Below are 24,692 nucleotides of genomic sequence, written 5' to 3'. Positions count from 1 at the left end.
CCCCGCTCCCCCCTTTACCTCCTACCCCGGCCCTCGCTCCACCCCCACACTCACCTCTCCCGCACTCACCTCCCCGGCCCTCACCCGCCCCGCGCTCACCTCTCCTCCGGCCCCGGCCCGGGCGTGTCGGCAGAAGGCCCCGCGGCGCCCTCCGCGCTCAGCCCAGAGGCCCGACGGCTTCTCCTCCGCGGCCGGGGCTGCTTCTGAGCCGCCAGCTCGGGCTCCATGGCACGGAGGAGGGGGTGGGGCGGTGGCCGAGTGCCCGGGAGACCGGCAGGGGCGGGCACGGTGCCCGCCGGCCTGTGCCAGGCAGAAAGCGCCTGTCAGCGGGGACCCGCCGCCGCCGTCATCCGGGGATTTGAAAATGGCGGCTGCGCAGCGACTGGCCAATCAGAGAGCGGGTGTAGGTTGCTAGGAGACGCGGAGTCCCGCCCTCCTCGCCCTCGCGGCCACTGGGGACCCTAAGGAGCCGGAGAAAGGGAGCGCAGGTGGCCGGCAGGGAGTCTGGGAAGCTCGGCTTTAATTCTGACTCCACCTCTGCACGCCCAAGGCCCGGCGCTTTCACTATTATTGGGACTTTCATACAGGCCAAGGCAAATGGACTGGAAGCATCTTGGGTCACTAGATCTTTCTTAGCATTTGGGGAGAAGAGAGGTTGAAAGTAATGACCTGAAGGGAGGCTTGGTTACTGGCCATATGCACGCTCAGTTATCGGGTATATACGGCCGATATGAGATATATTCCCAACTACCAAAGGTCCTGGAAGTGTGTTCCCAGGGCCGTCTCCAGGAAACCGGTGAAAAGTCATGATGCACCCTCCTGTCTCCCCATAAGGAAGGGACAGTCTCTCCCTAGCAAGATGGGACGGGGGTGGGGTGGGGGGAGGGGTGACTTCATCCTCCGCTCGTACAAGGCGGCAGAAGGCACGACGGAAAGTAAAGGACCTTCTCAAGTGAAAAAGAAAATTGCTAAACAACCCATTATTTGATTTTAAATATTGCTTTACATGTGTCAAAGGCTTTAAAAATAGCCTCTCCCTTGGCACTGTTATTCCATTTCTGGGAATTCATCCTAAGTAATAAAACTATATCTATAAGAAGATATTAATGATAGGGAAATGGCTAATTACAGCTCATCCACTGAAAATAATACATCCAGCCAATAAAAATGAACTGTGAAGTGTGTAATAAAATAGTACGGTAATTTTAAACAAAACATGGAATACAGAGGTATATTTCGCATATTCAGAGTTATGAATAAAGTCAATGTATTAAAATGTCTCTAGGTGGTCAAACTTTGGGTATTTAAAAAAATTTATTTTTAATTTCTTACATTTAGTATATTTTTTTAAAAACAAGGAGATACTGAACTTGCATTATCTTTATAACACGAGGGGTAAAAACATGTTTTAATTTTAAAAAGGGAACGAAGTTAAGGAGTAAGATGCCCTTAGCGAAGAACCACTTCTATTGTATCTTCTATTCCTCCCCCAAAATTAAAGAAGAGAGTATTGCTTTGTATTAGTTAGAGAATAAGAATACAGAAATGTCATTTAGGGAGTTGGCCTCCACCCAGAGAGAACTTCCTAGGACACAAATATTTAGATAAAACCACATGAAATCACTGACATTCGACCTTTTTACCCACAGAAACAACAGTTTCATAGTTTCAACCTAATACATACGTTGGCGAGATCCTCAGAATTCAGAGTCTGTCCTCAGCCTTGCAGGTCCTGCAACCGGTTTTGCTGGTGCCATCAGAAGTGGTCAGTCCTCTGGGAACTTGTAATGATCACTCCTGCAGTGACAGATGCTCCAGGATGTCAGCGCAGAGATTCTGGTGGGGAACAGAATCCTGTTGTTTATGCAGGGCGACAGCGTCCAATTTTCGTTCACTGGACAACTTCTGATTCCACTCAATTATTCACAACATTTTTCCTTTAAAAAGTAGTTTTCCAAAGAAAAATGGAATTATGAGAAGATACTTTTCTTAAATTATATTGCAAAAGGGATTTTCTAATTTTATTCTAATTCTTTTGCAAATCTGAGCTGATCATAACTCTAAGTGAGGTTGAGAAATTTTTTTTTTTTTTTTTTTTTTTTGAAACAGAGTCTCACTCCGGGCTAGAGTGAGTGCCGTGGCGTCAGCCTAGCTCACAGCAACCTCAGACTCCTGGGCCCAAGCGATCCTACTGCCTCAGCCTCCCAAGTAGCTGGGACTACAGGCATGCGCCACCATGCCCGGCTAATTTTTTTCTATATATTTTTAGCTGTCCAATTAATTTCTTTCTATTTTTGGTAGAGACGGGGTCTCGCTCTTGCTCAGGCTGGTCTCGAACTCCTGAGCTCAAACAATCCGCCCGCCTCGGCCTCCCAGAGTGCTAGGATTACAGGCGTGAGCCACCGCGCCCTGCCAGGTTGAGAATTTTTAAAAACTAACGAACAATACTGAGTATGTCAGTGGACTGGCAATGAGATATTCAGATTATCTGATTTTTCCTTCGTCTCGTTTCAAACTGAAAATATCAGGGGCCAATGGGAGTAATTTGATACAGCAATAAAATGAATATCACTCTGACTTTATAGCTTACTCCTCCTTTTTGTTATATGGAAGTACCAGGGCCCTGAAAATTTGGGGGAATTATTGACAGAGAGGAGTTGACTTTATGAAGATCAAAACCAGAGATAAGTATAACTCATAATAAGTTCCAGAGAAAACGGCCCCAAAACACTATAGTTTTTTCATTGTCTCAGAGTTGTGAGGAACAAGTAGTACAAACCAAGATTCTTGAGTGATAAAAATTTTATTTTGATTACTGAATAATAAAATTGTTACTATGCTAAAAAAAAAATAATTCAAAGAAGACCAGAAAAGAGAGAAAGGGCAACTTAGAATATGGGAACAAACAGAAAGCACAAAATAGGATATTAATAGTATATCTAAATCTAACTATATTATCATATCAAATGTAATTCTCCCATGGAAAGATAAAAATAGGAAAAAATTCAGCTATGTTTATACGTACGAAGGACATATCCAAAATACAGTGCTGAAAGGTTTTTCAGTTTCTAAGAATGTAAAAATATGGGAAAAGACATCATTCAAACACTAACCAAAAAAACCTATGTTAAAGTAGGGATGATAATATAAATATTTTATCATAAACACTTTAAGGCAAAGCTCATTAATATAGGTAAAGAGTCATTTAAGAATTATAAAAAGTTTTGATTCCACAGAAAATAGAACAATTTAAAATCTCTGTCTATATATACTCTTAGTAACATAGTCTCTCTCTCTCTCTAAAGCAAAAATTGCCAGAATAAGAAATAGTAGGCAAATCTACAATCACCACAGAAAATTTTAACACATCGTTTGACATAATGGATACTCAAAATTTGGACTAGATGATAAATCAGTTTGATTTAATGCATCTATCTAAAACATTGTATTCTTTTCAAGCATTCATGGAACATTTTCAAAAATTGACCACATAGCAAAATATAAAGGAAGTTTTAACAAATACATAAAGAAAAAAATCATTTTAACTATGTTATCTGATCTCGATGCAATGAATTGAAAATAATGTTATGAATAATAATATAAAAATTTAAAATAAAATAAATAATGAAAACAAAGCCCCTGTATGTTTGGATGTGGTAGTGGTTGAGGGGCCTGGTTTGCTCTATGTATTTAGGGATTGTTTGAATCTCATTTAAGGAGAAGATATTCGTCTGGTATTTATGCAATAGAAAAAGCTTACTTGCTGTTGCAACAAATTTTACTCATACGCTTTCCTTTTCTTTGGCAATGCTTAATAAATTCTTAATATAAGGGGAGGATTTTTTTTTTTTTTTTGAGACAGAGTCTCACTCTGTCACCCAGGCTGGAGTGCAGTAGCATCATAGCTCACTGCAGCCTCAAACTCCTGGGCTCAAGCGATCCTCCTGCCTCAGCCTCCTGAGTAGTCGGGACACAGGTGTCCACCATGCCTGGCTAAATTTTTCTGTTTTTAGTAGAAACGGGGTCTCACTCTTGCTCAGACTGGTCTCAAACTCCTGACCTCAAGCTAGATCCTCCCACCTCGGCCTCCCACAGTGCTGGGATCACAGGCGTGAGCCACAGCGCCTGGCCAAGAGGAGGATTTTTTAAAGACACTTGTTATTTTCAACACAGGTATAAGCTGGAAGTAGATTTGGATAAGCGCGTGGTACTTCAGCACAAACTCTATCCCAGGTTGTTCAGGCCCATCATAGCGACTCTGAGACCAGAGAACAAAAAAATTAAAAAGAAGCTGTACTGCTTTAAGTGAAGACAGAGCTTCAGCCCTCAGGTGGAGTCATTTCCGGGCCCTGCGACAGAGCTTGGCTGGAAAAGCTCCTGGATCCTTCAATCATTACCGCGGGCAGGGGCTGCTCTGTGTCAGCATGGTAAGTGGCTCTGCCTTCTGCCCGTGGACAGCTGATTCGCTGTCGTAGCAAATCTGACTCTCCACATTTGGCCCATTTCCCCAGCAAACAATTCTTAGTAAGTTCTTAATACAAGAGAAGAAATATTTAAAAAGACATTGGTTTCAATCCGTGTACCTGAGTTGGAAGCAGGGTTAGACGGGCTCTCCTCTACTCACCTGTGGTTTTGCTTTTTTTTTTTTTTTAAGGTAAAACTTTGCTGATTTGTAGTCATTCATTGACTTTAATTGAAGTGCTCAAGCAACAGTTACCTTTAATTTTTACTTTTGTTTTAGGCCGGGTGTGCTGATTTTTCTGTAGACATCAATTGTTTCCCTTTTAGTTACGCTGTTAAGAGTTTCTGGGGACTTCAGACTCAGGTCACGGCGCTAACCTCATAAATGCCTGGCAGGATAAAGTGCACAGACATCTTTACCTCTCTTGAGTTTTGTACCTGGGGCATGATAACGAATGTGTTCTAATTGCTTACAGTAATTCTGAGTCGGGGACTACCGTTTCCGATCCACCTCCCTTTCATTCTCTTCTGTGCCAGTGAGTAATTTTCAGTATCTTAGAATTTTTAGTTCTTTCATGGAAGCAGGCTTTCAAAATGCTTTTTCCTCTCAGGTCTTCCTGCCCCATTGGACTCTCTGTCCAACATTTTTAAAAATTGTTTTGCTTTTAAAAATTCTGCCTTTCACCCTGAGGGATGCTTGTGGTACTGGAATGCTCTGCATCTTGACTGTATCAACGTCAGCCTTCCAGGTGTGAAGTTGTATTACAGTCCCACAAGATATTCCCATTGGGGAAAATGGGTAAGGGGCATTTTACAATCTTATACTATTTTATAGTTTGACTAATATTTTAATAGAGAGTTTGGACAAGAGGGAGAAACTAAGAGAAAAATAAGGTGAAGATAGTCTTCTATTAATATACCCTTGGATGCACAGTTATGTTATAAACTCAGCTGCTTCTAAAACGAAGATGTTTATTGGGCTGAGTTTTTCCTGCTGAGTTTAAAAAGAACAGTACCACTCTGATGTCTGAACCACTTGAAAAAGCAATTTTTTTATGTTAGTGATTATTTTAAGTGGGAACGTTGTGAGCAAATGCCACATCTATGCCTCAATTTTACATGTCAGTAGCGTGCAGGGCTGGGTGGGAGACAGCTGAGGGAGTTAGTGAGAGAAACCTACATGTAAACTTTACAAAAGTGAGACGTTTTAATGATGGAGAAGCAGTGAACATCCCCTCTTCCCTTCTAAAATTTTAACTGAAATTCAGGAAACCAGGTTTTGATCCGATTACAGTATTAATAGCTAATGTATTTACAGCGTATTCAGTCCAACAGGAGGGGAGAAAAAGAAAACTGTGCTTTGCAGATAAGGGTATTCAAAGAAGCCTGTTTGTAATGGAATGCGTTGCTTTGATCCAAATAGAGGCTGGAATATTAGCTGGTACTAAGTGAAGTGCTTTCTAAATTACGTTTGTGGCTTTTGTCTTGAGAGACGACTGCTTGTCGCACAGAGAAGAAACAGGTGGAATTTCTACTAAAGCAGTGAAGCTGCGTTTCTCAGGAAGCAAAGAGGGCCGTGTTGTGTCTTGTGAATCACCGAGACAAAGTGCAAGGGTTCGATGCCCCTGAACACGAACAGAGTCCAAGCCAGACTGCAAGGGTGTGGCCGGCCAGAGCTCCCTCCCTCCTTCCCTCGGATTAGTAAACCACAGCCCCATGATTGCCGGGGGCCTGAGGTCTTTCTGTAGTTGAATCTCAGGCTTTGGGGTCATGCAGTCTTGGACAAGGGCAGAGTCGCTCCTCAGCTTATCTGGTGGATGCGTGAAAGACCCAGATGACGCAGACGACGGTGGGTCTCCCTCTATAAGACCCCTGCAGGGATTTATTCCAGCATCACTGGCATAAACTGCACCAATATTAAAATCAGCAACTGCTGTCACTTTAGATTTTTAGGATTTAACTTTTTCATTCCCTCTCTTAAAGCAGCAGATCATTGTGTCTGTTTAAATTACCAAAATAAGTGTTCGCCTTAGGAAAAAAGTGAATGGTGATTTAAAAGTGGAATGTGGGGGGTGTGGAGGCTGATGAGAGAGGAAGAAAATAGTCAAGTTTAGACAAGAAAAAAAATCACTAGCCAGATATAATTGGAGTCAATATCCTGGTGCATTTTCTTTTAGATTTTTTATGCCTATTTTTGAATGTATTTGACATCATACTTAACATATAAAAAAATTATGCACCTTACGTGCTTTTTACTTAATATGTTATCATAAACATTTACCATGTCATAAATCATTTTTCTGGGGTAAACATTTAAGGCTTGCATAACATGCTATTGCATTGATGTACCATCCTTGTGAGTATCCAACAGCAGATGCACGGTTAGGTAGATTAAGTAGATTGGTTGTGGGTTTTCTTGTTTATAAACTATAATGCTGTGAATGCCATTGGGTCTAAATCTTTGCATTTGACAATCTTTCTTTTGTAATTCATTTGCTTATGTGATTTGCCTATTTATCCAGTTGATGTCTCAAGTGTTTTTTTAAAAAATTGATGTATGTAAAATTTGAGCTATATAAAAATCAATTTTTATATATGTAAATTTGTTATGGTATGGAAGTTTTACATTTTGGGGTTGTTAAGTCCATTGCATTTTTCCTTGTAAAATTTTCCACTAGTTTTAAGTTTAGATTGAATATCCATTCTTATTTACAGCATATATGAATGGTAAATGTAACATCTCAAGGCATGAAAAGATAACATTCTTGATTTACCTGCAATGGGTTTTAATAACCGAAAAGGCTATATATTGATTTTAGTTTAATTTCTTTGAAATAGCTAGCTAATTTTTTTTTCTGGGTAAATCAACCTAACATACACACATATATATATCTCACCTATATTAAAAGGGTGAAGTTAAATCAGCTGTATTCTGACTTGAGTTACAAGTGCCTACATGCATATGTGTGTGTGTGTGTGTGTGTGTGTGTGTGTAGTCTTAGTTCTTAGCCTAGTATGGAGTAGATGCTTAGTTTACGTTGTTGAAATAAGATTTTAATGGAATTTAAGCCCTTGGTTTAATTGTGTCTGAAGCTTAGCTGTACCCTGGCTTTTGGTTTCCATGAAACACTTTTGATTATCTTATAATAAATTTCTCTGTGGCCGTGAGCTAGCTTGGCTCTGCCATTTGTACCCAGAAGTGCTAAGTAACGTAGCTCCTGTTGTCCGACTCACTGTGTCTTGTTCCAGAAGGAGTGCCTTTCCATCCACGTTGGTCAGGCCGGCGTCCAGATCGGGGACGCTTGTTGGGAACTCTATTGCCTGGAACATGGAATCCAGCCGGACGGCATCATTCCCGAAAGGAATCCACTGGAAAATGCTAAAACGGAGCAAGAGAACGCGTCTTTCAATACCTTCTTTTGCCAGACGAGAGCTGGGAAGCACGTGCCCAGGGCACTCTTCGTGGACTTGGAACCAACTGTTATAGGTTAAATAAATTTTACATTCTAGGGTACTTGGCCAGGTTCACGCTCAAAACAAAGAAACCGAGTGGGCGGGATTATCAGATTATACTAACCTATCGGAACGGGATCATCTGCATCTTTTCCCAAGCTAGAGGCTACACAGTGGCCATTTAGGGTGATCAGCGTGACAAACGCACCCAAAGGGAAGACTGGGTTAGCCTTCTTGGCAGATTTTGTAGTATCTTGTGCAAAAACTCTTGAAACGGAGCTAGACAGATCCCGGAGAGAGAAGGGGGTCTTACTGACTTAAGGGAGAAGCTGGAGAGGAAGGTGGATTTGGGTTTGATACTGTGAGTTGTGGTTGGCTCCTGGGGAGGGCTCTCTTCCTGGCTCTGTGTGTCCTTACCGGGTGGAGAGGTCATCTCCACGTTTCTTCTCACGAGGGCACTAATCCCACTCATGAGGGCCAACCCGCATGACCTAATCACCTCCCACAGACCTTACCTCCTGATAGCACCGTGTGGGGACTAGGTCTTCAACATGGGAATTCCGGGGAGACACAGCCATTCAGTCTGCCGTCACGATTCTGCACTGGCTGAGGACCTGCACGGGTATTTTCCCTTACTCCTTTCAACACCCTGTCAGGAGAAATTATCGTCATCCTTAATTTGTGGATGAGGAAACGGAGTCTCGGGGAGGTTAAGGAACTTGCCTAAGATCACTGAGGTATTGAGAGCAGAACTGGGTTCTAAGGCGGGGCAGTGGGGCGTGCTGCCAGGGTTTTAAAAGGCAGTGAAACCGGGCGTGGGTTGCTCTTGGTGGTACTTAACACTGCCGACGTCGTGATGCCGTTCCCTGCGCGTGCATCGTGCTCGCCGCGTCGGGACTGGAAGCCGCTTTTAAGTGGGCCAGTGGTAATTGAGATCGCTGCGTCTTTCCACGTCCCTTTCCAGCACGCAGTGGGCTATTTGTGCATGGGAATGCTTGTCTCAAAATGCCAAAGTGCCATAGGGTGTATAGTGGGGTCAGAGTGTCCCCCAAAATTCATATCCACCTGGAAACCCAGCAGGTGACCTTACTTGGAAATAGGGTCTTTGCAGGTAGTTAAGCTGAGTCATCCTGGATTGGAGGGGCCCTAAAACCACACAACTGTGTCCTTATAAGGAGAGAAGGCACACAGACACACATTCGGGGCTGGGGGAGGCTCGTACGCCCGAGGCAGAGACTGGAGAGGGGCGGCTACCAGGCAAGGGCAGCAGGACGTCAGCCATCGCCCGACGCTGGGAGACAGGTGCGGAATGGGCTCTCCCCAGCGGCTCCAGAAGGAACCACCAACTCTGCCATCGCCTTGGTTTGGGACTTCTGGCCTCCTGATCCGTTAGGAAATAAGTTTCTGATGTTTTAAGCCACCAAATTTGTTGTCATGTGTTACAGCAGCCCTCGGAGACTGAAACAGCGTTTATGGTAGGAAAACTCTCTTTCAACTTATATGTAAAGGATTCTCCATTTTCCCAGACTAGGAAAGGCTAATTGAGCAGCATGGATTCCATTCCTTGACCACCACGCTGGCGGGGAGTGCGGGGCTCAGGGCACAGGGTCCGGGAGGACTCCCGAGGGGTTGGCAGCTGAACTGGACCGAGGGCACTGACCTCCTTTCACCCTCTGCAGACGGGATCCGGACCGGGAGGCACCAAGCCCTCTTCCACCCGGAGCAGCTCCTCAGCGGGAAGGAGGATGCTGCCAACAACTACGCCCGGGGCCGCTACTCAGTGGGATCCGGGGTCATCGACCTCGTGCTGGAGAGGACCCGGCAGCTGGCAAGTGGCCCCTTTCCTCCTCTCACCAGCATCACCCGCCCGCCCCCACCGTCGCCCCTGCCCTCCCGCCCTGGCCTGCACATGGGTGCTCAGAGCCCACGCGAGGCCCAGGGCCCTGCTGTCGGCTTTGCTTCTACCTTGCTGTGTGGGAAGGGCCCGGAGCCTTCACTCTGATTTCCCTTGCTTCTACGAACACAGGGTTTATCTTGCTGTCAGAGACTTCCAAAGCACTCTAAAACTGTCGTTTTCCAGTGGTAACCGCTATTTATGAAGTTTACAGGAGGCGCCCCCTACCTGGAGATCGGTTACTTATTATTATTATTATTATTAATTTGTTTTTTGAGACCAAATCTCGTTTATGGTGGGTTTGACGACGGTAAACCCGTCTGTTCCAAAAGTAGTTTCTGTTTGTTTTTGGGAATTTGTTGTGTCCTACTGGTACCACCCAGTTCACGGCGTCTGGATTTATCTGGCCGAGTTCTCACACCCATTTCCTTCCCCCAGGCAGAGCGGTGCAGCGGACTTCAGGGATTTTTGATTTTTCGCAGCTTTGGAGGGGGCACTGGGTCGGGATTCGCGTCTCTGCTGATGGAGCAGCTCTCGGTGGAGTACGGCAGGAAGACGAAACTGGAGTTCTCCGTCTATCCGGGCCCCAGGGTCTCCGCGGCCGTGGTGGAGCCGTACAACGCTGTCCTCACCACCCACTCCACCATCGAGCACGCCGACTGCACCTTCCTCGTGGACAACCAGGCCGTCTACGACATGTGCCACCGTAAGCTGGGCGTCGAGCGCCCCTCTTACGCCGGCATCAACAGACTGATGGTCCAGGCCGTGTCTGCCATCACCGCTTCCCTCCGGTTTCGGGGGCCCTTGAACGTGGACCTAATCGAATTCCAGACCAACCTGGTGCCTTACCCGAGAATCCACTTCCCCATGACAACCTTCGCCCCCGTTGTCCCCGCCGACAGGGCCTTCCACGAGCAGCTCTCCGTCGCGGACATCACTGCCGCCTGCTTCGAGCCCTCCAGCCACCTGGTCCAGTGTGACCCTCGGCGTGGGAGGTACATGGCCTGCTGCCTGCTCTACAGAGGGGACGTGGTCCCCAAGGAGGTGAACGCCGCCATCGCAGCCGTGAAGTCCAGGCACCCTGTCCGGTTTGTGGACTGGTGTCCGACTGGCTTCAAGGTGGGCATCAACAACCAGCCGCCCACGGTGACGCCGGGAGGGGACCTGGCCGGGCTGCAGCGGGCCGTGTGCATGCTGAGCAACAGCACGGCCGTCGTGGAGGCCTGGGCCCGCCTGGACCACAAGTTTGACCTCATGTATGCCAAGAGGGCGTTTCTGCACTGGTACCTCAGGGAGGGCATGGAGGAGGGGGAGTTCTCGGAGGCCCGGGAGGACTTGGCAGCCCTGGAGCAGGATTACGAGGAGGCGGGGAAGAGCTTCTCCGGCAAGGACGGCTGGTGGAAATGAATAGGGGAGATCCTCGTGCCTGCCTTCCAAGCCCTCGCACGCTCAGTGGGCAGAGCTCCCCTGCTTAGAAGAAAAACAAAACTGAGTCAGGCAAGGCCCGAAGCTCCACGCTGAGTTAAATGGGTCGGTGCTAGCACTGGGCACACATTTCCCGCTCCGCCGGCGTGAGTCTCCTCTGCCACCCAGCAGCCTGCAGAGGTGTGGAGTCGCGTCTAGGTCGGGCTTTTGTCTCTGTCTTTTTGTCAGAATGAAAACCTAGATCTATTCTGTTTTTTTTTTTTTTTTTTTTAATGACAACACTATGAAACCCTACATCTTATGCTTTTCCTTTCCCGTACCTGAGGTGGAAAACAGCACCTGTTGACTGTGAACGTATTTCCCCATCTCTGTATTTTTACACTGAATAAACCACGAATATTTTCAGAGTGACGCTTTTTTTTCCTCCAAATGAGTGCCGTAAGGTCTCAGTTTGTTTTTTACACAAACAACAAGAATGCTCTTTAAAATTTGAATGTGGGTGTCCTGAAGGTCAGAGGTGAAAGCCATTTCTTCCGCTGAATAGCCCCATTTGAAACAAAAATCTGCTAGGGACAGAATAGCTATAAATTCATGAAGGCTGTTTAACATTTTTCAACGTACATGTGTCATTTCTCTCTTCAGCCACTGGAGGTCACTAGTGAGACGCTTAAATAACACCATTGTTAATGGGAGTTTTTGGTGCTGGGGGCAGATTTGTGTGCGAATTCACGCATCCAGAAAAAGGCCATTTATAGATTTTTTTTAAACAAAAAAGTTAATATATTAAAGTTAAGATGAAAAACTATTTCTTAAGCTTGTAGGTTCAGCTGTGACAGCCTAGCAAATCTGTGTAATCACTTTTTAAGGACATGCACTTGAACTTCAGACCGCCCTACAGTCTTCGATAAATGCTTCTAAATGTTTTCGATTGCGTGTAAATTTAATACATTCTATTTTCTTTTAGGGACTTTGTCTAACTTTCTCAAGTACTCTAAGTAATTTTTAAAAAATCTAATAAATTAAACTATAAATATGGTATAAGATTTTTACTTAAGAACACAAGTGTAAACTTATTTACAAAATTTGTATAATTTAAAATTGGGATTACAAGACTGCATATGATCTTATTCACCCAAACACTCTTAAATATCATAAATACAGTACTTGCATGGCTTCCTTATCACGAGAACTTCAATACATCTTATTTGATTTACTTACCAGGTGTTTACCGAGCACCGATGATGTGCGTCACTATTCACATCGAACAAAACAAACACAATTGCTTCCCTCGTGGAGCTCATATAGTTAGTGAAGGTGGCAGGAGAAAGAAGAGAAACATAATAAGTAAATTACACGGCATGTTAAAAGATGGTAGGTCCTATTGGGGGGAAATAGAGCACCGTGAGAGAAAAGGGTTGCAGTTTTAAATAAGGTGGTCATCGAGGCTTCCGGGGAAAGAGACATTTGCCAAGGACTTCAAGGGAGCCACAAGCGAGAACATGGACCCCTGGAGGGAGAACTTACCGGCAGGAGGGGCCGCAAGGAGGTGCAGAAAGGCTGGTCTCCCAGGTGGAGGGAGGCGGTCTAGGGTCAGAGGATGCCCACAGGTCAAGCAAGGAGGGCTTAGTCCTGACCGCTGGCTTTAGCAACATTCAGGGCCGGCTGACCTTGACGGGAGGCTTCGGTGGATGCAAGCTTGGCCAGCGTGGGTTAATGGAGAAGGGAAGAGAGTGCGGGGAGATTGTTCCGAGTGAGTGTCGCTGTAACAGGGAGCAGAGTGACGGCTCCCAATGGAGGAGTCGTCATTGTCAACGTGGGAGAAGTGCCCGCGGTGCGTTTGCTAAGCTGAATGGTGCAGGGCAGGATGCAATGTCGATGATGTGGGAGAGACACGGAAAAGCTGTCGGATCCCTGTCTGAAGAGGTCAGGGGCGGGGGGACTTAGGGGCATAGCACAGAGGTCGTCCTGAAACAGGGGACAGAGAGGAAGGCAGCGTGTGTGAGCACAGGGGCTCTAGGGGTGTAGAAGAGGTGGGATTTTTGTGAAGTTTTGCTTCTGAAACATCCCATTTTCTTAGGGAAAAAGGAAGCAATGTCAGCAGCCAAGGTTGGATGGGGAAGGACATACTGGAACTTAGGGGAGAGAAGAAAATGAGGGAAAGTCTAGGACAGAGAGTGAAGGCGCAAGGAAGGTGGTGCAGTTGCTGGACGGTACACAGGGTCCACTTTCAGAGTTTAGCGAGGATTTTAAAGTGAGACCAATCAGCGTGAGCGTGCGTGTGCGCGTGTGCGCGTGCGTGTTTTTAGCTGTGTTCAGCTTTGGGGCGCGAGGGTAGAATGATGGAGTGTTTGAATTAATCAGGGCTTAATCGATAAGGCAAAGCCAATTTGGAACAAGGGGATTGCAGGTGTGCCCCAGGGAGCAGGTGTAATACTCACTGTGGCGTTTAGACGGGAAGGAGGGCAGAGAAGCTGTGAGGTAGGGAGTGGGGGACGGTGAAAACTAGCAGGATCTGTGGATTATTGGTCTCCGCGGGCCTGGCAGATGGTTGGAGTTGGGGCCATAGACAGAGCGAGCTGGAAAGGCAGGATGCAGGACCAGGTCGGGGCCAGGGTGTCGGGGAGTTCATCCGCATGTGCATTGAAATCACCAACAGCTGAGACAGGAGCCCTGCAAGGCACTGATAAGCCCAGGGCTAAAACGATCAAGAAAAGAGGTGGGCTGACCCAGGTGTTGGTGGGTGACAGACACATGGGTGGGGGGTGTTGGTCTCGGACAGGAGGTTCCCGTGGGGCACAATGATGCATGCAGGGAGGAGGGAGGACACTGGACGTGCTTATCCTCGAAGGAAACCGTACATCATCCCACAGGGTCGGGCTGACCTTGCAAAGGTAAATGTTTTGTCTTTTGCCTCCTTAGCCTGTAGAGGCATCTTAGTGACACTGCCCAGGCTGTGACTGCTCCTTGTGACCCACCGGAACATGCTGACCCCAGCCACTGTCTGTAACAGGAACCCCATTAAATAAAGAATGAGGGGGTCCTTAGCCCACTCATGATTTGAGTCACGTTGTTACCTGGTTTCCAAGTCAGATCACACCTGCCATCCTTGCGAAGGCAGCTAGCTGTCCCATTGGATCGGATCTTGTATGCTCTGGCTCTTAAGAGACATAGATGTCTTTTTAGTTTAATACTAACTGCTTTTGAACATGTGTATTTCCCATTTCTTGAAATTACATAAAATATCTGATTGACTGCTGGGTGTCACTTGGCTTTCCCTGATTCTTTGCTTACAGCTCCCGTTTGTCACGAAGCAGGCTGTCTGTTGTTGACGTTTGTTTTCAGGATTTCTTGTTCGATAGAACATCGAGAGATCACGTCATCGTTCACTTGTCTCCTCAAAGGAGGTTCACTTGGCTACGGATCCTTATTTTATTTATAAAAGAGAGCTCAAACTAATTTTTAAGGGAGTTTAAACCGAAACAAATAATCTGATGGATTGTGTTGAGAATTTTTCACTCACACAAACTCATTTTTTCTTGCCCCCAAAAAACACTTCCAAAAATTTTTCTTTTTCTTATGAACCTCATATGCCTTTATTTTCATTCCTTTTCTTTAAAAAAAAGTCACATTTCTTTCTCTCTTCCACGGTGCAAATTCCTTTCCTGACTGCTGAATGGATGCTTTTGTGTTCTTGTTGGTGCCAAGAATCTTACTGATTCTTGACAAGGAAAGACGAGACCTCTTCTGGTTTCATTTATCCTGGTATCTCTACTTACAGTGAGAGAATTATTATTACTATTATTTTAAAATTTAAATCTGCTACAGAGGGAGGTCCTCAGTGCAAACACAGTCACAGTCCCTCGTAAACTGTTCTAAAGAAGCCTGCTGACCTTTATGAGATAAATTAAGCCCTTTTTACTTTTTAATCTTTTAAAAATTTGTTTGTTACATGATTATGTGTTAGTTGAACGCAGTTGCATTAGCTTTTCCTCTTTGGTGGTTCTTCCCCAGTTTCTAACTGGTCCATACATCACAGCTGCAGGGCAGAGGCTCGGGTATGGTTCTCCGATACACTCCTGAAACAGAATCCGACAGAGCCAACACGCAGAGAGCACGTCTGAGACCTTCGGCATTGCTGCGTTCATCAGCAATTTCCTCTGCAAAATGCGGTAATGTGTAACTGAAAACCTAAGCAACGCTGGTCAGGCCTTACGTGATATGAGGCCTACGAGGTAATTAGTAGGGAGCAACCACGTCGCTTGGAGACAGAGACGCCGGGTGATCAGTTAGGCACATAAGTAACTCGTTCGTGCAGCTCTGCCTTGCACAGCAATTCAAAACTGTGTCTCAGAATAATGACCAATGATTACCAACCAAGGACTCATGACCGTCCCGTCCACAGTGTTAAATCCTGTGTACTGAGCACCTACGCTCACCTGCTGATTACCAGGGTCTGCCCCGTTCTACGAGATACTGTTTAGCCGCGGCGAAGCGTTGTTAAATTGGACTGTCGGATTCCTGCAGCTGGCGAGGCTGTGCCTTCCCCGTTTGTAGCTTCCTGACTGAGGAGGAGGAGCCCGGGGGAGTGAGGGATTGGCCGTCTCTGCCTTCCACCTGCTGCCGGTGTCACCGAGAGCACGCGCTTAGGACGCGCTCCTGGCTGTCCAAGCAGGGACTGATCTGCAGGAGGTCAGACTCGCGGGACGCTGGACTCGAGGACGGGGAGCCGTCCAGCAGGAAGCCACTGCTTTTCCCTCTGCCGCGGGTGGGTTACGGTTCTGGCCGCCTCTCCCTAGGTTGTTGACCGTCTGCTCCTGCTCTCTCTTCAGTCACTCCACGTACCAGACCCATCTGCAGGGGACGATAGTCGCAGCGCCCGTATCTGTGTGGTGCTTTTCTGTTCGTAGTTCGTTTGAGCCCCGTGGGAGCCCGTCAGGTGGGGGTGGCTGGCGTTTGATGCTCTTTGTGCAAGTGAAGCGTCGGCACCTGATGGCCCAATGAGAGAGGGTCTGGGGTCAGTTACTCTGTTACTTAACAGCTGGGAGGCCTTGGACACGTGCTCTAACGTCTCTGGGCCTCAGTGTATCCATCTTCAAAATGGAAAGACGTAGTAACTACCTTAACACAGACCTGAGAGAATTAAATGCGGTAACGTTCAGAAAGCACCGGTCGGGGCTCCTGGCACATCGGCTCGCAGGGAAGTTACCAGATTTGCTCGCGGGCACTTAACATGTAGAAGAACCTAGACTCGGACGGAGATGTTCTGAACCACCAGGGAGAATTCTCTCTTCCCCAGCATGTGGTTTTCCAGGACAGACACGACAGTTGCATTTTCACTTTTTTGGAGCCTTAGTCCTGTTGAGAGATGGGGTACTTTTAACTTCACTTTTAACCTTAAAAGAAAAATGTTTTTTTTCCAGTAATGCTTGCTAGCAGAAGGATTGCTGGGCTAGAGGAAAAATGAATTTGTGATTTTGATAAGTGTTGGCAAATCACCTTTCTAGCGTTTATACTCCGACCAGCCAGCCATGGAGGAGGGCAGCCGCCGACCTTGCCGACAGAGCGTGTCGTCACACTTGGGGACTTTCACAGTATGAGAGGTAAGACATCGACATGAGTGCAGTTATGGATGGAGCTGAGCAGCTTTTCATATATTCAAGGGTCATTTACAATTTGTGTGTGTGTTTATGTGATCTCTTCACGTTTTTGCTTATTTATCTCTTGGATTTGTTCTTGTTCTTCTCAGTTTTGAGTGGTTCTTTGCATATTTGATAAATAATCCATCTACCTTTTACATGAATGGCAAATAGTTTTCCAAATTTGTCATTCATTTGTCTTTTGACTTTGCCTCTGGTGGTGTCGGTGGCTGGTGTGTTTCTCCACGCGGAAGCTTATTTTGTTCATCTGTGACTTGGCACCATGCGGAACCCCCTCTTCTGGGAATCTGGCCCTTGGTCTCTGCTGCCAGGAGCCATCGGAGTTCCTGCTGGTGTCCATTGTTAGTGGGATTTTGCACATATTAAATATTCTTATCTCTGAATTCCTCACGTATATAGTTTTTGCACTAAATACTATCACTTCACAGTTCATCTTTTATATTCTTCCTGGTGGCATTTGCTGCTTTTCAACTTTTGCCTTAGTCTACTCGCCGAGACTACTGGGGGGCGCAGAGGCCTGACCCCAGACATCAGCATCTGCCATGCTCCCAGCACGGCGCCCAGCGGTCACTGTGGGCTCAATACGCCCCACAGAAGACTGGCGGCCCCGCAGCCTCGTGAGCCATGGAGGGGTTTGGGATGTCACGGGGGCGTCATTTAAAGCTCCCTCTCGCTTTTGGCCTGGATGTCGAAAACAGTTCCCAGGTCATGTCCCTTGGGTGGGACCAGGCTCCAGGGACGGCTCTAGAGCAAGTGACGGACGCCAGTGCTCAGCCGTCCTCCCAGAGCCGTGCCCCTCTTGGGGAGACCGGGCTTGGCTCGCCAGGGCCCCCGCCCCGCGTCCCTCTTCCGAACTCAGGGTTGGGAGGCGGCTGCTGGGGGCAGAGAAACAGAGACAGGCCAGAGGTTCAAGAAACCATTGGTTTTAATGGGGTGAGGAGGCACGGAAGGGGTTCGGTGACCAGATGGGGAGCGGTGCGTCTCCGGGCTCTGCCTGGGGGGTGGGGTTGGCATTCAGGGCTCCCCTCCGGGTGGGATCGCTGGGGCAGCCCAGGGAGGAGGAAGGTGTGAAATCTGCCCCTTGCCGGTGTCTGCTCTTCTGTGTGTGTGGACAGAGGACAGGGGAGACAGGGCCGGGGCGGGAAGAGGTCCGAGGGGCTCTGTGGTGAAGCAGCCTGGGAAACCCATTGATCCCACAAAACACCAACCAGCTGACGGCGCACCTCATCCCCCACCGCCTTCTGTCCTCGAGCCGCCCCCCTGCCCCCTGCCCCGCCTCCTCCTCTACTTCTTCCGCCCGATCTGCGCCATCAGCTCTGCGTTGGCGGCTGCCTTGGCTCTCAAGGACTTGGCCTTGGCGATCTTTAAGAGGATGTTCATGATTTCGGTGGGAACATCGAGGGACAGAGTGACCTTGGTGTGCCGGTCACTCTTGGCCTTGTCCTGGTACAGCTTCCCCCTGAGCTGTGCCTGGGACAGGTATTTGTACCGGGGGCTCCTGGCCGCACCCCTGCCCCCAGAGACAGAGAAAGCCCTTTTCTCCTTGTCCTCCTCCTCCTCCTGCTCTCCTGAAGACGAGACTTGGCCCAGCAGGTAGTGGGCGCTCCTCTTGCCCAGCGGGGACGCGCCCTCCGGTTGGCTCTTCCTGGCCTCAGCCAGGGCGGTGCTGAGGCAGCTGAGGATGGGCTCCGCTTTGCGGACCTTGTGGGCGAGGCCTGTGCGGGGCCCCCCGAGGAGCAGCAGCAGCAGGGGCAGCAGGAAGCGGATCTGCACCAGCATCTCTCCCTGCGGCAGAAAAGAGGGGTGTGGGACGGGGTTTGGGGCTCAGAGGACGTGGATTAGGGATGGTGATATTGTTCTCCTACAAGGCTTCCCAAAGTGCAGTCCACAGACCAGCCGCCTTAATGTCACCGGCGAATTTTTTAGACACACAAATCACTCCTAGATCTTTTCCCAGAACTGGTGAATCGAAAACTCTGGGCCCCGCAATTGTGTTTTAGCAAACCCTTCAGATGATTTTAATGATGGCTAAAGTGTGAGAACCGTTACCTTCCTAGTATTTATGGGTTTTGTTCAATTCAGATTTGCAGGTGGCCCCTGGCCCTGTGAAGCGAATAACAAAGAATTAAACGTTTAGCAGCCTAACTTGGTTGATTTCAATGGCCAAAAATTCACTTGTTCATTTATTTGCATTACAAAAATTTTTCATAATCTTTATGAGATCTTATGAAAATACACATGATCCTTTCTTTAAATCATCCCAATGTGTGAACTGGTCAGATTTGGGTGTGTAGCATGGTGTAGTGAGAACAACACAGGCTTTGGAGTTAGGCAGACGCAGACTGGAATTCCGTCTTCACCCTGACTGGCCTTTGGGCCTTAGGCAGATTACTTAACCTCCGTGAATTTCGATTTCCTCATCCGATAACGGGATCATGATAACTATAATACCTCATAAAGGGTAAGTGAAGGATTCAGTTAAAAATATCAATGTGTGAAAGCTCCTGGTCTAATCACTCAGTAGAGGCTGGCCCACATCCGTTTATACATAAACAATCTCCAGGTCTTCTTAGGAGAAGGTTGGGTGTGCACACACCTTTTCAGAACTACACACACGTACACATACACATACACGTATGCACACACGTGCCAGGTGGTGTGAGCCAGGGATTCAATCCTGCGGACTGATACCCTTGCTGTTCCGTGTCTCTGGTTGTAGGTTCTGACTACACACCGCCGACTCACCCCAGCCTGTGCAAGACCTTCATTCTTTAAATCTTGCATTCAACAACAACCTTTTGCCTTTGACTTAGTCTAAGTCGGTGGTTCTCAAACTTAGAGTTGTTCAGAATCATAGGGATGGCTCACACGCAGACGACAGGCCCCCTCCCGAGAGTCCCCACGTCACTAGGTCTGGGGTGGGGCTGAGAACGTGCGCGTCTAACGCAGTCCTGGGAGATGCCGATGTGGATCGTGGACCGCACTCTCAGAACCGCTGCTCTGTCTCCCGGCCCAGCTCTGTGCTCCTGGGGGTGTGCCAGAGTCACAGGGGTGGGTCGACTGTCCCTGGGGAAAATAGACTTTTCTTTCCTTAAATCTTGCATTCAACAACCAGACCTTCAGCTTTATCCTCGCTGAGAATACAGGTGGTTGTTTCCGCACAAATCAGGTAGGAATTTGGTTTTGGCTGCCTCTTATATCTTGAAGGCATCTTAAAGCTTGGGAGCAATTTTGCATGGCTTGTTACCTCTGAAAGGAGTTTAAAAAACAAAAACCAACCCAGAGAGGGTTAATACTGGTAGGAAAATGGTGAGGAAACTCTGTCCCTCTACTCCTTTGTCCCCTCGTCCTTTCACAGATCAGACTCCGTCCTTCCGCTAACTAGTGACTAAACCCCTTGGTCTCAGTGTGGTCCTCTGTGAGAGTGGGCGCTGGGGTTCTAGAATCTCTTTGTCCTGGTTTCGTTGTTTTTCTACTTCCGAAAGCAAGAGGCCCCTCTACAGAGAGGACGGGGGCGAAATGATTTCTCTATTTGCACCTGACCAACGTTGCCTGGAGCTGGGTGTGTGTGTGCTAAGCTGGAGGATGCTGAGGCGCAGCCCGGAGCTGTCCTCGTGCTCCCACCTGGGGGCTTCCACGTGGCTGTCGCCCCACTGGCTTCCTCCCCATTCAAACTGCGGTGGCGGCAACGCTCCAGCAGCGCTTTCTGCCCTTCCCTCAAGGTCCCTCCCCAGGACAGCGCTCTGGGTTCGCCCTCAACCGCCTCCGGTTCTGCACAATCGTTGCAGGTGTTTCGGAGCTCAGAATGCATTGAGTCTGCGCCCACCTGCCTATCTACGTCCCCCCGACCTGGAAGACTTGGGGCCACTTTGAGTGTGGCATTCCTTTGGCATCTTCATTTCTGCTAAATATGTAGCTTCTGCTACACAGAGATTTTCCCTCTGGAGCCACTTGGGATGTCTGGGAAGGGCTGATGTGGTCGTTAGTGTCTTGTACCGAATCATGTCCTCAATAAATATTTGTCGAGTGAACTGAAATTCAGATTAGTATTCAGGCACTTAATTAAACCAATTTACTTTCCAAGGTAAAACAACCTCTTTTAAATTTTCTTTTTGGATGTCTATTCTTTTTGCAAATACATATTATCACAGATCATAGAGGAAAAAAATCCATTATAAAGACATACTGTTTTTTTAAATTTTGAAATCATATGCATATACCTGGAGTCACCCGAGTGCTGAACACAAAACATCTTTGCCTAAATAATCTTCTGCAGCCTTCCTGGGGAAAATTTTGGATTTTCCCTTGCAATGGGCTAGCCTCTGGATAAGTCCCCCTGAAAATGCTCTGTGTCTCATCTCAGTTACAAAAGCAATCCTTTAGGGGTGGGGAAGTGAAATCCCTTTTAACTCTTTAATTTTTTGCCTTTTTGGGGTCAACTGGTAAATATTGTGCCTTTAAAAATGTGTCATCCTCTTATTCAAATCCCAAGTCTCCCATCAGGGGAGATCACCGTGTTCACGGAGAGGGTGCCGCAGGTGTCTATGATCTGTACCAGGTGTCCGGGAGCAGGTGTCCCGGAATGGTGTCCTGTTCTCAGGGCATCCCAGGGTAGTAGAGCTGCCCCTGCCCGCAAGCCCCGGCCTCTAGCAGGGGTGGGGCTGTGGGTTTTGGACGATGTCTCCTCATCCTCAGCACCGATGCAAAGTCATCAAGCAAAGGAACTGCCAGCACTATGAGTTGTACATGACGGGGAAGCCCGGGCTGAGCTTAGCTGTAGTTTGTCTAAAATATTAGTGTTTTTTGCAATCCTGGAAATATTCACCATCCAAGTGAGTGGCTGGGGGCTGGGAAGCACATTCGGATTTCTTTCTGGCACTTTTTAAAGGATTTCTTTAGATTTGTTTAGGGTTTGCAGGATAAAAGAAAAGAAACTCTTCACAAGGAAAAAAATGTCCTTTTTCTCCATGTAAAGTCGAATTCCTAAGCAAGTTTCTCCTCTTACGTCACGTGGACTCTTTTGCCATACCCCCTAGTGAGACAACACGAAAGTTTAGGATTTCCCTGCTGCCTGCCGTGTAAATAACTGAGCACCCTCTAGTTAGATAGAAGGGGCAAAAGTCCACACCCCTGTCTTTCTCCTTGGATAGCTGAATCTCAACCACTCCCTTGGGTTCTTGTTACAGTAGCACTTTTCTAGCGTGCTTCAACGAGATACTGTTGCTTCTGAGAGCTTGACAGAGCCCAGCACTCAAATGAGAGGCAAGGAGAGCTCTGGGCCAGCCTGGATTCGGCACCTTCCAGGGAGAGGGGACAGGGTGGCTCAGTGAAGCCAGCTTTGCCCGGTGCCAAGCTATTCCCGGGGGGTGGGGGGGAGGGGCATTGGTCTACAAATACGGACAAGAAATTAAACTAAAAAGCTAAAGAATGAACCATTTAAAAACATTTTTTAAATGCTAAAAGAAGGTTTTTTGTTTTTTTCTTTTGCTAGGTGGCTCTATTTGGGGAGGAAATTGCAAACGGGATTTCTCAGAAAACTTGAACATCAAAATGTAGACAGCAAGCAGCAAGCATGCCTCTCCCCTTCACAGGCGGCACTTAAAATCTGTGCAGATCTCTGTCCCCCACCCCACGACCCTGTGTAGCAAGGCGGAAGGGACTCTGGGCTTTGAAGCAGGGGACCCGGGCTGGAGACCCCCACGTCTCTTACCTGCCTTGGGTGTCCCTTAACCTCTCCGATTCAGCAGCTGCATCCTGAAAAGCAGACGTTACCTGCCCCAGGTGTATCAGCGAGCGGAAGGGGAAGACAGAGTGAAGGACTCTGGCACTGGGCGAACAAGAAACGCCGGCGTCCCGGCTGCTCGGCAGGTGCTGCGGGCAACGCGCCGCACTTTCTCTTTCCCCCACGTCCCACCCCGTTCCCCGTCTGGGCCCCATCACCGCTCTGACTTTCTTGTTTACAGCTGAACTCTGTTCAGAGAAAATAGATTGGTACCAACAGATTTGTATCTGCCTCTGGTCTGTTACCTTTTGCAAAGCTGGTCTCTCTATACCAGCAAGGGGGAGATAACTCTGCCTCCTGGGAAGTTGCCCTGATCTGTTTGGGGTTTGCATCTCCTGATTGAAAGCACAGAGTGCAGTGCGGTTCAGCTCCCGCCCCGTGGGCTCCCACCCCAGGGTGCTGGCAGCGCTCACCTCTCACACCTGTCTAGAGCCCAGCACCTCCTCCTAATTGAGGGCAAACGCACACGCCCCGTCAGTCAGCCCAGACCTCAAGCTTACCCAAGAGCAGACTTGGCTCTGCCGTGGAAACGCACAGGCGGGCGGCGCAGCTTCAGGGCCGGGCGGTCTGCCCTGGGCACATCCCCTCGCCTCTGCCTGCCCTGGGGTCGCCCGCTCCTCTCCTCCGGTATTGTTCCTCGGTGGGCTGCGATCTCCCCTCTCTATGGAAACCGCTCGACTCCCTCGTGTATATATATAAAAGTGACAGATCACGGGGGATCGTAATTCCAGACGTAGTGCCTGCACTGCGATGAGATTTCATTTAAAATACGACCAGAACCAGCCGTCCACGTCACCAGATGACAGGTGCTCGTGGCCTCCCGCCCTCCTCCCTCCCGCCCCCCGAGCCCTCCCGCGCCTGGCTCATGTTAAAATTTATCTGAAAAATCAAAGGACCTGGCATAGCTATAATAAAACAATCTCGTGAAGAAGAACAAACTTTAAGAACATGAACTACCTAAGTTAAAGATGTATTATAAAGCTATAGTACTGGGTGTTACAGATCAAGAAATAGACCAAGGGCACCGTATAAAGAGTTTGGAAATAGATCCATACGTACACAGCCAATTGATTTTTTACAGATACACAAAGTTACTTCAATGGGAAAAGAACATCTTTCAACAAATGGTGCTAGGACAAGTGAATATCCATATACAACAAAATTACTCAAAATCATACACTACTGCATATATAAATCATACACTATTCCACATATAAACCGTACACTACTCCATATATAAACCATACACTATTCCACATATAAACCATACACTACTCCACATATAAACCATACACTATCCATATGTAAACCACACACTATTCCATATGTAAATCATGCACTATTCCACATATAAACCACACACTATTCCATATGTAAACCACACACTATTCCACATATAAACCACACACTATTCCATATATAAAACATACACTATTCCACATATAAACCATACACTACTCCATAGATAAACCATACACTATTCCATATGTAAACCAGATACTATTCCATATATAAACCAGACACTATTCCATATGTAAACCACACACTATTCCATATGTAAACCATACACTATTCCATATATTAACCATACAGTATTCCATATATAAACCATACACTATTCCATATATAAACCATACACTATTACATATGTAAACCATACACTATTCCATATGTAAACCATACACTATTCCATATATAAACCACACACTATTCCATATGTAAACCATACACTATTCCATATATAAACCACACACTATTCCATATGTAAACCATACACCATTCCATATGTAAACCATACACCATTCCATATGTAAACCACACAGTACTCCATATGTAAACCATACACTATTCCATATATAAACCACACACTATTCCATATATAAACCATGCACTATTCCATATGTAAACCATATACTACTCCATATATAAAAACCACAGACTATTCCATATATAAACCACACACTATTCCATATGTAAACCATACACTATTCCATAAACCATACACTATTCCATATGTAAA

General features: G+C 47.1%; 3 protein-coding genes across 4 annotated transcripts in view; 1 reads left to right on the top strand and 2 right to left on the bottom strand.

Moving 5' to 3' along the window:
- NET1 (neuroepithelial cell transforming 1) overlaps positions 1-227 on the bottom strand; it is a 59,204-nt gene extending 58,977 nt beyond the window's left edge. The window contains 1 exon segment of the mRNA XM_012664900.1: positions 100-227. Within this exon segment, the coding sequence (XP_012520354.1) occupies positions 100-227 (128 nt within the window).
- A 137-nt stretch (positions 228-364) lies between these two features.
- On the top strand, positions 365-11,215 carry TUBAL3 (tubulin, alpha-like 3). The gene is made up of 4 exons (XM_012664899.1): positions 365-403; positions 7,711-7,948; positions 9,594-9,746; positions 10,251-11,215. The coding sequence occupies exons 1-4, from the start codon at positions 365-367 to the stop codon at positions 11,213-11,215; spliced, it is 1,395 nt and encodes a 464-aa protein (XP_012520353.1).
- Positions 11,216-17,872: 6,657 nt separating this feature from the next.
- UCN3 (urocortin 3) overlaps positions 17,873-24,692 on the bottom strand; it is a 32,461-nt gene continuing 25,641 nt past the window's right edge. The window contains exons 1-2 of one of the 2 annotated variants that reach the window (XM_012664932.1): positions 18,940-18,996; positions 17,873-18,675 (exon numbers count right to left, since the gene is read on the bottom strand). In XM_012664932.1, coding sequence (XP_012520386.1) covers positions 18,175-18,669 — 495 coding nt within the window. In that variant the 5' untranslated portion in view covers positions 18,670-18,675; positions 18,940-18,996 and the 3' untranslated portion in view covers positions 17,873-18,174. Of the gene's footprint in view, positions 18,676-18,939; positions 18,997-24,692 lie in introns of those variants that run through there. The other variant, XM_012664930.1, reaches the window with a different exon arrangement.

The sequence above is a fragment of the Propithecus coquereli genome, unplaced genomic scaffold (genome assembly GCF_000956105.1).
Source record: "Propithecus coquereli isolate 6110/MARCELLA unplaced genomic scaffold, Pcoq_1.0 Scaffold94, whole genome shotgun sequence".
Taxonomy (NCBI): Eukaryota; Metazoa; Chordata; class Mammalia; order Primates; family Indriidae; genus Propithecus; species Propithecus coquereli.
The sequence above is the reverse complement of the archived record's forward strand: the minus strand, read 5'-3'. Positions and strand labels throughout refer to the sequence as shown.

Excerpts from the sequence above, each read along its gene's own strand:
- TUBAL3 (XM_012664899.1), top strand. The coding sequence starts at position 365 with ATGGCGGCTGCGCAGCGACTGGCCAATCAGAGAGCGGGT. Across the intron at positions 7,949-9,593 it reads CTTGGAACCAACTGTTATAG|ACGGGATCCGGACCGGGAGG; the intron begins GTTAAATAAATT and ends CACCCTCTGCAG. Across the intron at positions 9,747-10,250 it reads GAGGACCCGGCAGCTGGCAA|AGCGGTGCAGCGGACTTCAG; the intron begins GTGGCCCCTTTC and ends TCCCCCAGGCAG.